Source organism: Muntiacus reevesi, chromosome 10 (genome assembly GCF_963930625.1).
Source record: "Muntiacus reevesi chromosome 10, mMunRee1.1, whole genome shotgun sequence".
In the NCBI taxonomy this organism is placed as follows: Eukaryota; Metazoa; Chordata; class Mammalia; order Artiodactyla; family Cervidae; genus Muntiacus; species Muntiacus reevesi.
Window position 1 is genome coordinate 24,128,160 of NC_089258.1, and position 13,459 is coordinate 24,141,618.

Here is a 13,459-nt window from a genome sequence, read left to right on the forward strand (position 1 = left end):
TATTGAAAAGATTATATAATTTTACTCATAATAATCTTAAAATCATGAATATTTTATATATGCTACAGATCAGTGCTGACAATGGGATTTCTGTGATGATGGACATATTTTATATCTTTACATTCTAATTCCAATATTGCTACTGAACACTTGAAATGAGACTAGTGCAACTGAGCAATTGGATTTTACAATTCAACTGGATTCAGTTCACATGTGGCTTTTAAATAGCATACTGGACCATACGTGTGTGTTAAGTCGCTTCAGTCATGTCCAACTCTTTGCAACCTTATAGACTGTAGCCCACTGGGCTCCTCTGTCCATGAGATTCTCCAGGCAAGAATACTGGAGTGGACTGCCATGCCCTTCTCCAGGGGATCTTCCCAACCCAGGGATCTAACCCCCATCTCTTATGGCTCCTAAATTAGGAGGCAGCTTATTTACTAGTGCCACCTGGGAAGTCCATGAATAGTACAGTTAAAGGTAACTCAATTCTACTACTTGGAGAAAGTAGATATATTTTATTTGCATTTCACTGTATAAAAATTATTCCTGTATTTTCTATCAAATATTTGTTCAGCAATACCACATTACAGAAAATATGTATCCAAGAAACATAGAAATCTGGATATCCTAATGTTACAGTTAGTATAAACATTTAGAAAATATTTCTCAGCTGGAGTTATCCCCTCATTAGAATCATGGGGTTACATCATACACTGAGAAAGTTTCAATGCTTTCTTATTTCCAGAAATACATAATTCAGAATTCTGAGCATTAGAAGATTAATATTTCCCAATGTTTCTGGGATCATCATGGAATAGGAAAAATTTCAAGAAAAGTTTTCACAAAATGATTTATCTTCAACTCTTGTTGATATAACCCAGTTTCTTCTGTTCTTTCATGTTCTTTTTTGTTCTTTATTGCTTGTTTTACCATTCATGAACATTCTTTCCAAAATTGTTATTTTTGCAATTAAGTTTTTAAAAATATTTGATTAGGAGTTGAAAACAGAATGCACCATTCTGTAGAAACTAGTTGTCAACCAAAGGTTATTACTTTCATTAATGCAGGTTCCCAGCTGATGTTCAAATCATATCTTGTCAAGGAGAGGAGTATCAGGCTTTTAATTTTAGCTACAGGTAGCATTCAAAATTCCAGAGACCTTGAACATGACAATAGAGATCAGGATATGCTTGAACATAAAACTCTTAGATATTAGAGAATAATTAGTTCCTGAGTTAGCATAGAAATGGAAAGTGGATAAGATATTCCAACAAGCTTCAAGAACACAGAGTTTAAAAAAAAAGTTTCTCATGACTGTGAAGCAAGCTTCTGGTATGTCATTACAAAGTGGAGGTCTCTGAGAATTTTAACATATATCTTGAGGGAATTATGACGGTCCTCTAAATTAATAGGCCTAAAATGAGGTATGGCTGTCCTTTAGTACAACAAGGAACAAAATTTTTTAAAAAGCACAATAAGCTATACAAACTACCACTTATCCTCTATTTATCAAAATCTAAAATGTTTTCATGGTCAAAGTCGAATGCATTTAATATCTGGTAAAAAGGGCTGTATAACTCACACACAAGTTGTTCATCATTATTCTAACCAATATTTCAGATCTATGATGCAGAGAAGTTAAGGGGAGATCGTAAACCACCTTTATGGATGCATCGTTCTTTAATGAGAATTTCTGAGAGACCGTCTGTTTATTTAGCTGCCAGGAGTCAGCCTCCCCAGAAAGCAACTCGTTCCTCCAAGGAAGATTCTAAAAAGGCAGCAAAACCTTCATCTCCGATGCTTAAGAAAAGTAAAGAAGACAAGGACAAATCAGATTCAGAAGCAGAGCCCACAGTTTCAAAGGAAATATCCAGGAAACTTTCAAAGAAAGAACCAGAAGCGAAAGAAGAGAAACCAGATGAAAAGAAAGATTTAAAAAAAGAGAGAAAATATTCAAAGAAGGGCAAGGAATCAGCGACAGAATCTGAAGATGAAAAAGCAGGTGCAGAGAAAGATTCTAAAAAAGATAAGAAGGGGTCAAAGAAGGGCAAGGAGTCTCCTTCAGATTCAGGAGGTGAAAAAGGAGATGCAAAGAAAGATTCTAAAAAAGATAAGAAGGGGTCAAAGAAGGGCAAGGAATCTCCTTTAGAATCAGAAGGTGAAAAAGGAGATGCAAAGAAAGATGACAAAAAAGATAAGAAAGGTTCAAAGAAGGGCAAGGAATCTGCTACAGAATCAGAAGGTGAAAAAGGAGATGCAAAGAAAGATTCCAAAAAAGATAAAGATAAGAAAGGTTCAAAGAAGGGCAAGGAGCCTGATTCAAAGGAAGAAGGTGAAAAAGGAGATGCAAAGAAAGATGACAAAAAAGATAAGAAAGGTTCAAAGAAAGGCAAGGAGTCTGCTACAGAATTGGAAGGTGAAAAGAAAGATTCAAAGAAGGATAAGGAAGGGAAAAAAGATGCAAAGAAAGCAGGTGAGAAAGGTGATGAATCAAAGGAAAAGAAAGATTCAAAGAAGAAGGATAGTAAAAAAGAAAAGAAAGATGAGAAGAAGCCTGGTGAGGCAGAAAGTGAACCAAAGGATGCAGCCAAGAAGGATGCCAAGAAGGATGCCAAGAAGGATGCCAAGAAGGATGCCAAGAAAGATGCCAAGAAAGATACCAAAAAGGGAAAGTAGGCCTTGGATGATAATTCAAAAGCATATTTGAGGAAACAGTTTTAGTAGTCTGAAACTGCATCTATGAGTGGAAGGGGTAGTCAAAGAATTAATGAAATAATTTGTAAATGGGGGAAAGAAGAATTCAAAGATGGACTCAGAAAAGCTTCATTTAAAAAAAAAAATAAGGCAAAACATTAAAAGGGCTTGAAGGTTAATTACATGAAATTTGGGGAGATGAGGATTCAACAAAAGACCCCCAGAAAGATTCAAAAAGAATATTCAAATAAGAATGTAGAAGTTAATGATCTTGAACCTATGGATACAAAGAAGAAACAAAATCAACAAAGGAGTCAAAAAATTCATGGATGCAAATGTTGAATCCATAGATTTAAACAACTTGAAGTTAATACCCACAGATTTAAAAAAGAATCATGGAAGTCATGAGGGGAAGTCAAACAAATTTCATAAAATCTACTTTCAAATAAGCACAAATACAAATTAAAAGTAGAATTCCTCAAAAAAAAAAAAAAAAAGAAAAAGAAAAAAAATACTGCTTTTTTGTGAGCCTATACCATCTCTGAAGAATAATCAGCCACAAACAAGTTGATGGATATTGAACACTCTGCTTCCAAGACAAGATAAACATACTTGGTGAGTTAGTTTTTCTTTCTTTTAAATAAAATAAGATTAAAAATCAACTGAACTAGCTTAAAGGTTTGAACTGAAATTTATCATTCTTATAAAATCTCTGTGATCTGATTAGATTTTTACTAGGTTTTCATCAGGTTTGAATATTTTCATAAGAAATATTTAAGAATCTGGTCAGAACACCACATGAATGAAGGTTTTTAAAGCACCAGTGGAAAGGTTATGGGAAGCAGAATTATTTAAGGTGAGGGAGAAGAGACTGGTTTATGATATATAACATAATTGCTTACTAAAAATTTTATGTATTTGATTGTTTTAACAGAAAATGGTGGCCAACTTCTCTCCATTTAAGGAATGATGCAAATCAAAATTGTCCAAATTACAAATGTGAGTAAATTTAAATGAGACATATTGATTCTTGATAATTTGATAAATATATATATATATAAGCAAATGAACCAAAATTAAACAGAGTTTAGCAGGGGCTTCCCTGATAGCTCAGTTGGTAAAGAATCTGCCTGTAATGTGGGAGACCCTGGTTCGATTCTTGGGTTGGGAAGCTTTGCTGACGAAGTGATAGGCTACCCACTCCAGTATTCTTGGGCTTCCACTGTGGCTCAGCTAGTAAAGAATCCTCCTGCAATGTGGGAGACCTGGGTTTGATCCCTGGGTCAGGAAGATCCCCCGGAGAAGGGAAAGTCTACCCATTCCAGTATTCTGGCCTGGAGAATTCCATGGACAGTCCATGGGGTTGCAAAGAGTCGGACATGACTGAGTGACCGTCACTCACTCACTAGCAGAGTGAAAATACTTCCATGATACTATTTTCATGTGAAAATAGTTAACTTTATAACTATATTAAGCTCTCTTATAAGCTCTCTTATTATCCCATGAATCTTATTAATGTGAAAAAAATAAAAAGCAAAATAAAACAAAAATCAAAACCTTGGACTTCCAATTAGTGTCAATTAAATCTTTTTTGATTTAAAACATACTCTTTCAGGTGAACTCAACAATGTTGCAGAACTTGCTAAGTGATTTTCTCTCCCCTTTCTTATTCCCAATATAAACTCTAGATCTAAAATAAAGTTTCCCCTTTAATATTAAAGGAAGGGTCTCCTATTCCGTATGCACTCAAAAACTAACTTTCTATTAAGAGTAAAGTGTAGTTTCTTTGCCTGTTTAAATATTGGCCCCTGTCACCATATATAAACTACTAGGGGTTAATGGCTATTGTGGCTCATGGTCTTCCAGGTGGTCTTACCTTGCTGATCTGAATCAGTTGTGATGACAAACAGTTGAATCCTGCCCCATTGGTCTCCTCTCCCCCTTCCAGGAAACTCCTCATTCTCCCTCTGCTTAGAGTAAAATTCTTGTTCAGATACTCAACGTTTTCTGAAAATATTAGCATCAGTCTGAAAATTTAGGAAAACATTTTAAAAACAAAATTTATTGATGTATAGTTAATTTACAATGTTGTGTTAATTTAGGAAATCATTTAAAATCCCCCATTTACCTCTGAAACTACCCTGAAAATTTTCTAACATAATATTCAAAAGTCAAATTTTAGATTCAGATTTAATATCTAGTGAAAGAACAACTGAACATTTGCCTTTACCATTCTACTGAACTGCACCAAGTCATCAGGAAACCTCCGTATAGCCCAATCAAACAACAGTATCTTTTTACCCCGACAGATCATCTCTTTTCTATCTGTATATTTCCCCGAGTTATCCCATCCATTCAAAGGGATTTATACATCATTCTTACTCTGTTGAATCCTGCATTTTAAACATAATATTGATTTCTCCACTTAACTCCAAATTCATATATCCAAATATTAAATTAAAGCATCTACATCACTGTCATCTGGGCAACTCAAAATTGTTGTTTTGTTTAGTTTCTCAGTCGTGTCTGACTCTTTTGCAACTGATTGTATCCCACCAGGCTCCTCTGTCCATGGGATTTCCCAGGCAAGAATACTAGAGTGGGTTGCCATTTCCTTCTCCAAGGGATCTTTCCCGACCCAGGGACTGAACCTGCACATTCTCCATTGACAGGCAGATTCTTTACCGCTGAATGGTAAAGGAAGCCCATCTCAGTTTTTTTTTGTTGTTGTTCAGTCGCTAAGTTGTGTTTGACTCTTTGTGACACCGTGAACTGCAGCATACCAGGTTTCTCTGTCTTTTCATTATCTCCCCGAGTTTGCTCAAACTCATGTCCATTGAGTCAGTGATGCCACCCAACTATCTCATCCTCAGTGGTTGAAATGAAATCCTCGTACCCTTCTCCTCTTGCCCTCAATCTTCCCCAGCATCAGGTCTTTTCTAATGCGACTCCTTTTTACATCAGGTGGTCAAAGTATTGGAGTTTCAGCTTCAGTATCAGTCCTCCCAATGAATATTCAGGGTTGATTTCCTTTTGGATTGACTGGTTTGATCTCCTTGCTGTCCAAGGAACTCTCAAAAGTCTTGTCCAGCACCACATTTGAAAATGTCAGTTCTTCAGTGTTCAGCCTTCTTTATGGTCCAACTTTAACATTCATACATGACTACTGGAAAAACTGCAGCTTTGACTATATGGACCTTTGTTGGCAAATTAATGTTTCTGCTTTTCAATACACTGTCAGGTGGTTTGTCATAGCTATTCTTCCAAGGAGTTCTTCACTTTCTCAAATTAACATTTCCCAAGTAGAATTCGTGATACCCTTCCTGTGGTTCTCCAAAATGTCACCAAATCAGTAAATGACAGTGACATCTAACCTGCTGATGCAATCCAAAATTGATGGGTCATTCATAATTAATTTTTCCTTTTATCCTACTTATTAATTATCAAATTCTTCCTGCTTACCTCCAAGATAATTGAATTGGTCTTTTTCACTGCATTTCTATCACTTTCACACTAGAAGCCCAATTAGCTATTATATCCCAGTTGGATACCTCCCAAATTCCACCTAAATGTAGGGGAAGCCCCCCTCTATCATTTCTCACCTCTACTCTGTAAATCATTCTTAACAAAAAGTCATGATGTTTCTTCATTACTCAAACTTCTCCGTGTATTACAGTCATGTTAAGCATAAACTTTCCTTCTGCTCTAGCTTATAAAGTCTTTAATAATCTGACTACTCACTACTTCTCTGCCCTTTTGTATCAAAATTGCCTACAATGGTCTTGTCACATTGGCTTTCTTTCTATATTTAACTATACAGACCAGCAAGTATTTTAGGCTTCACACTTGTTCCCTCTGCTTATAACACAATTTTCCACACACTTTACACTGTTGACATCTTCAAATTAATCGTCTTCAGCTTAAATTTTATCTGAGTATTTTTAAATAGATTTTATTTTTAGAACAGTTTTAGGTTTACAGAAAAATTAATCTGTGAGTACAGAGATTTCCCATACATGCCCTGTACCCACACATGCATAGCTTTCCCCATTGTCAACACCTCTCACCAGAATAATACATGATACTACTGATGAACCTACATTTACATATCATTATTACATAAAACCAATAGTTTACTGTTGGTGGTGTATAATTTATGGGTTTAAAAAAATGCATAATGACACATAATAGTTTCACTGCCCTAAAACTCTTCGTACTCTGTTGATTCATCTCACTGTTGCCCCCTACCTCTAGCAACCAATGATCTTTTTAATGTCTTCAGAGTTTTTCCTTTTCAAGAATATCATACTGTTGGAATATTAACAGCCTTTATTAGACTTGCTTCTTTCATCTAGCAATATGTATTTAAGATTCCTCCATGTCTTTGAATGGCTTAATAGCTCATTTCTTTGTAGTGCTAAATAATATTCTATTACCTAGATATACCACAATTTATCTATATACCTACTGAAATGGAGAAAGAAATGGCAACCCACTCCAGCATTCTTACCTGGAGGATCCCATGTACAGAGGAGTCTGGCAGGCTACAGTCCATGGGGTCGCAAGAGTTGGACACAGCTTAGCGAATAAACCACCACCACCACCTACTCAAAAATATATTAGTTGATTCTAAATGTTAGCAATTATGAATAAAGCTACTATAAACATGCATATGTAGATATTTTCATATGCATAAATTTTCAACCCCTTTGGGTAAAAACCATGGAGCACAGTTAATGGATTGTATGGTAAGAATGCTTAGTTTTGTAACAATACTATATTATATACTTAGAAATTTGCTAAAAGGTTAGGTCTGTTTTTATCAAATTAAAAATGGTAACAATATGTAAAGAAGGTGGAAGGAAACTTTTGGAGGTTATGAATATGTTTATAATGAAGACTGGGGTGATGGTTTCTAAGATATATATTTATCCCCAAACTCATGAAGTCATCAAGGTGTCTACATTAAAATTTATCTATAGCTTTTTGTAAGTCAAAACACTATGTGTGTATATATGTATATATACATACAGATATATACATGTACAGGTTCAATCCCTGGATTGGGAAGCTCTCCCAGAGAAGGAAATGACAACCCACTCCAGTATTCTTGCTTGTAAAATTCCACAGACAGAGGGGCCTGGACAGCTACAGTCCATAATGTTGCAAAGAGTTGGACACAACTGAGTGACTAAGTCAGACACACATGCATGTATGTGTACTTTACTTATTACACATGCTCATATAGACACACACACAAAAGAAATTTGAAAACTACTTTTTATACTGAACTTTACAGTTCTGCATTCCCACCAGGAAAGAATGAGAGTTACTCTCGGTCTATACACTTCTTAGCATTTGGCAGTATCAGTGTTTTGGGTTTTGGCCATTCTAATTGGTGTGGTATCTCATTGTTTTGATTTGCATGTCTTCCAAGACACACAGGTAAGAACCCTTTCATATGCTACTTGCAATCTATCTTCTTTGATGAGGTCAAGGTTTTGACTCATTTTTTAACCAGACTGTCTGTTTACTTGTTGTTGATTTTCAAGAATTCTGTGAATATTTTGGATAAACATTATTTATCAGATATATCTTTTTCAAATATTTTCTCCCACTCTGTGGCTTATCTTTCTATTCTCTAGTCAGTGTTTACATAAAGCACAGTTTTTAAATTTGTTTTAATGAAGTCTAGCTTATCAATTCTTTCTTTCACGAATTTACTTGGTTTTGTATTTTAAAAGTTACTACCAAACCCAAGATTATTTAGCTTTTCTCTTATACTCTAAGACTTTTAGAGTTTTACATTTTCTGTTTAGGTCTGTGACCCATTTGATCCAGACATGTTTCTCTGCACATCTTTTTGTCCTTCACTTCCCTGTTACCCGGCTACTTCTCTCTTCTAACATGCTATATTCTTCTGTGTAACATCTATAGCCACCTGTTGTCTGTCTATATCTATCAGTCTATTTTATTCATTTTCCAATCTAATTTATCTTTAATCTATCTACCTCTCTCTCTTGTCAAAATCATTTATTGCATTCTGCTTGTTTTCTTGATAAGAATAAAAACTTCACTGGGGAAGGAAAATTATGGGGCTGATTCTCTGCTGTCCCTAGTACTCAGCATGTACTACACTGTACATGCAGTGTACACTCACGCCATCTGTCTAGTAAATGAATGTGTCAGCTGGAGTATCTACTTGAAATTACTTACTTGGAGTGGGCATCTCCAAGATCCTAAACTGAAACATGTGACTTAGAAAAATCAAACTAATTCTCCAATTGCTATTTAGCTCACAAGGATATGGCCTAATCTCATCTGATAAGATTCCTCTCAATGTGACTATATTCACTCTCAAACGGTTAGCTCAACTTAGAAGTTATGTTACCTAGTTTCATAGCCTTCCTATTTATGGTCTGGTATGATAGATTAGAATTAAAAAAAAAGGTTTCCACTACATAGAAACAATTAAGGATCATATTCCCTCCAAATCTAGTATGAAGAAAAAGTACAGGCTCAGTTTTTTGAGTAATTACTTGTAGCTCTGATTTCCAGTCTACACACTTAGTTCTTCCATAAGGGCTACTAGTACCACCTAAAAACAACTTTACTTATCAGTTTAGACTCTGACCTATAGAAGAGGCTCTTGGGTTTTTCCTAATGCTATATTTTATGAGCCAAATGTGGGCTATGAGTTCTGTTAGAAATATATGGAAATGATAAAAAAAAAAAATAAACCTGTAATTCATATGCAAAAAAGGCTTTTGGTCATTAACATAATAAATATATATTAAGAAAACTCTCCAATCAATGAGGATTATGTCTGTCTCTAAGATATATCCAGTTTTCTAACTTTTAGTCATTTGCTTTTTCTTTATTTCTAACAATAGCAGCAGAGATGATTGATTGTTTAACTATAGGTTGTTTCTCTAACCTTTATTGGCCTGGTCTCCTACTAAGGCCAAACAGGAAGTGAAACAGGATGGGATATCAATTCAAAGGGAGAACTCCATGTGTAGGACAACATTCGTCTCAATAATCTTGACATATGATTCAGTCCTCAATTTTGACTTTTCATCACACAGTTTGCATGTGGAAGATAGTTTTCTTCTTTTATTGGTTAATTTTTCATGAGTAAAGTTTAGAGCTGTAAAATTGAAATCCAGATATGAAAGAATTGCTACTTTTGTAAGCTTGTTAATACATGATTAAACATTGTGATGACTTGCAGTGATGGCTAAAGATTTTCAGTATGGCTAAAATCACATTAGCAGTTACTGTTTAAAGAAAAGGAAAATCTTGTCTTTAGCAACATATATGTCTGAAAAAAAGTACGTAATTTCTCTGGCCTCCTTGTGTGGAAAATTAAGGTAGTTCAATAAGTCATTCTTTAGTCATGTTGATATTATAGAATTCTATAGATACTCCACAATATGCTTCATTACCTGCAATGGTATGAATAGTTGCAAGGTGTTCCTGGTTTGAAGATTTTTTTCTTCTCTGCATGTGTGTATATGTGTGTCTGTCTGTGTTTATGTAATTTTGTCAATGTTACAGAGCAAGTAAAAAAATGTTAAAAGTGAGTATCATTAAAGATGAAGTAACTGATTGACTTTGTTTGTTTTATGTAACAGAAAACAAACATCACATTGTACCCAATATAAAATACCCACTGATTTTTCTGAAATAATAGATTTTAGATAATACCAGTTTCCTCCAATTTCACTAAAATCACTATTATCAATAATTCTAATACAGGAATAAAAATCAATAGTAGAAAGGAGGGGGATTAAGATGGCAGGGTAGGAAGACATAGAGCTCACCTCCCCATAACATGCAACATCAAAAATACATCTATAGAGACAGAGATGGCAAGGTGTGCACAGTTTAACAAACCAGAAAAGGCAAGGAAAGAGAGTATCCTCTAGAGGCTCCAAAAAAGAAAGCTACTGTGCTGACATGTTGATTTTTGCCAGTGAGAACCCTGTTGAATTTCTGACCTATAGTGCTATAAGATAACTCTCCTGTGGGACCTTCCATAGAGGAAAGAAAGATGTTTATGTTTTTACTGGATCTTCTATGGAGTGCTGAGTCAGAGCTTGCATCACAGTCTATGGATCATCAGGAGGAACGTGACTGACTGAAATTTGTGAATAAATGTTCTACATAACATGAAGACAAAAGACACCATTTTAGCTTTAGTTCTAAGAGCAGACCCTGACATAAGGACTTGGGTGATCCTAGGAAACAGAAATGAAGAATGAAGAAAGAAAATCAGGGAAACAAAATGCTAATGAGCAGATAATCACTCAGTCTCCCTCTGAAACTTCTGATAAGCCATGGAGAACACATACTGGGACCTTACTACTGTGGAATGGCAAGTGAAAATGAAAGTGAAAGACAGTCGGTGTCAGGCTCTTTGCGACCCCATGGACTATGCAGTCCATGGAATTCTCCAGGCCGGAATACTGGAATGGGTACCTGTTTTCTTCACCAGGGGAATCTTCCCAACCCAGGGGTTACACTCAGGCCTCCCGCATTGCAGTTGGATTCTTTACCAGCTGAGCCATGAGGGGATGACCAGGCCAGGACATTTATCCTCTGATTCTGCTCTCTCACTTGGGGAAATAGATTGATCCTCACTGACTATTGATTGGTCTCCCAGACTGCACTTTCCCACAATTCTGGGTTGTCCCTAATCAAGAGAAACCTGTAGTGCCAGAGAAAGTTCTGAAGCAGAGACTAAGAGATTCTGGTGTTTAAGGTAGGACTGTCAATTTGCCAGAAACATCCACCACTGTCTGTGAGCTCAGATGAAGTGAGAAGATAAGGGACAGCAGATATTGTTGACAAAAATGAGAAAACTATACTTGTGGTGGGAGAAAAACCTAGATGATACACACTTAAAGTGATTATCTGGGGGGAACAAAGGATTTATTTACTGTTAAAATGGGAATGGACTTCCCTGGTGGCTCAGTGGTAAAGAATCTTCCTGCAGTGCTGGAACCACAGGAGACTGTGGGTTCAATTCCTGGGTTGGGAAGGTTCCCCTGGAGGAGGAAATGGCAACTTACTCATCAGGACAATCCCATGAACCAGAGGAGCCTGGTGGGTTACTGTCCATGGGATAGCAAAGAGTCAGACCCAACTGAAGCAACTGAACAAGTATGCACAAAATGGGGATGACAAATGAATTCCTACTCTCATACCATCTCTGATTGACTGGTTGCACAGTGCTGTTTTGAGGATTCTCAAAAGGCTCAGTAGGAAATTATATCTTTATCAATTAACAACCAAGACATAGAAATGGAAGAACAGAGGGACAGCATGTGGGCCATGTATGTGCCATCCTCTTTAAAGTAGAGACCATTTTTATTAATAGCATCACTGAATGTGATTTCTTTAATAAATTCTTCCACAGATTTGATCTTTCAAAATGCGCAGCATGTGAGGTATCTTCCGTTAACAAGCAAATTCTCCAATTAATGTTATGAATAAAACTGGGATAACTTCAAAGGCACAGTCGTTACGGGCATTAGCTTTGTTATTCTGCTACATGTTTCAAGTAAACATGATATTTTTTTTCTCAGTTATACACAAAAATCAGTCATGATATTAATCAGAAGATACAAAATGTATTAAAGAAAGTTAGTGTTTAATAGTGTCAGTGCTTGGTCATAGTTGTCAATGTTGGAACAAGGAGGGGCATTAATATATCAATTCTCTTAGTAATTTTCATTAAACAATGCAGTGTTAACAAATATGGATATGTTAATTAGATAGATGGGAGGAATCCTTTCATAATATATATGTATATCAAATAACCATGATGTGTACTTTTGTCAATTATACCTCAATAAAACTGGGAAAAAATCCTTAGGGGAAAATGAATCATTAAATCAAGTGGGCAAAAAAGGTATTATTCATCTGTCATAATATCTTAATGAGGAAAATATCACCATTTACTCTAAGACATTATTTGAACTTCAGACTCCAACAATAAGTACAATATCAAATATCTCAACTTCTACTTTTATGACACAATTCAATTTCAATTTCTATGGTTATTCCTAAGTAGCCCTCAATTCTCATCTCCAATAATGCATATGAATAAAAACTACCATCAGGTCCTGCCCAAACCACTACTGCTAATATACCTGTATTTAGCTTCAACACAATGTAGTAATAGTAATATATGTATATATACATATACACACACATATATGATGCACACACGTGTGGAATAATTCTCATGGAAAACTAACTGGAAACTGGCAGAAGAGCTCCAACACAGTCAAAACTGGCCTTTATCAGTGTGTGCAGAGGGAGTTAGTAACACAATGGTATGCAAAGGCTAACCACTGAATCTAGGGCAGAGAGTCCCTGACATAAGACTCATTTAGCTACACGGAGACAGCCTGGAGGATCTGGGGTGTGGTCACAGTGGGAGGGTGACGGTCATTGTCAGCACACTCAGAAGTACTTAGTGGTTTGTCTCCCAGGGAGAGTACTCAAGTTCTACTCACTCCACACTGAAGCTTGCTAAATCTGGGACAGACAGGTCCTGGGAGAAGACTGCCACAGGGGCAGTCGAGATCTCAGGCAGCGGTGCAGTCACCTCAATTCTTGCATAGCCACAACTCCAAACCACCAGCTCTAGGCCCAGACTACTAAATACAACAGCTTTGCACTAACTAGATCTGTGATGAACATAAGAGAGAAAGCTTTGTGATGGGGACTGCTTCTGAGCAGAACCATG

General features: G+C 36.1%; 1 protein-coding gene across 1 annotated transcript in view; it reads left to right on the forward strand.

The window, feature by feature from the left end:
* The window catches only part of CYLC2 (cylicin 2), a 45,278-nt gene extending 42,599 nt beyond the window's left edge, over nucleotides 1-2,679 (forward strand). Inside the window, exon 5 of the mRNA XM_065946498.1 lies at nucleotides 1,624-2,679. Coding sequence (XP_065802570.1) covers nucleotides 1,624-2,679 — 1,056 coding nt within the window. The remainder of the gene's footprint in view (nucleotides 1-1,623) is intronic.
* The last annotated feature ends 10,780 nt before the right edge of the window (nucleotides 2,680-13,459 follow it).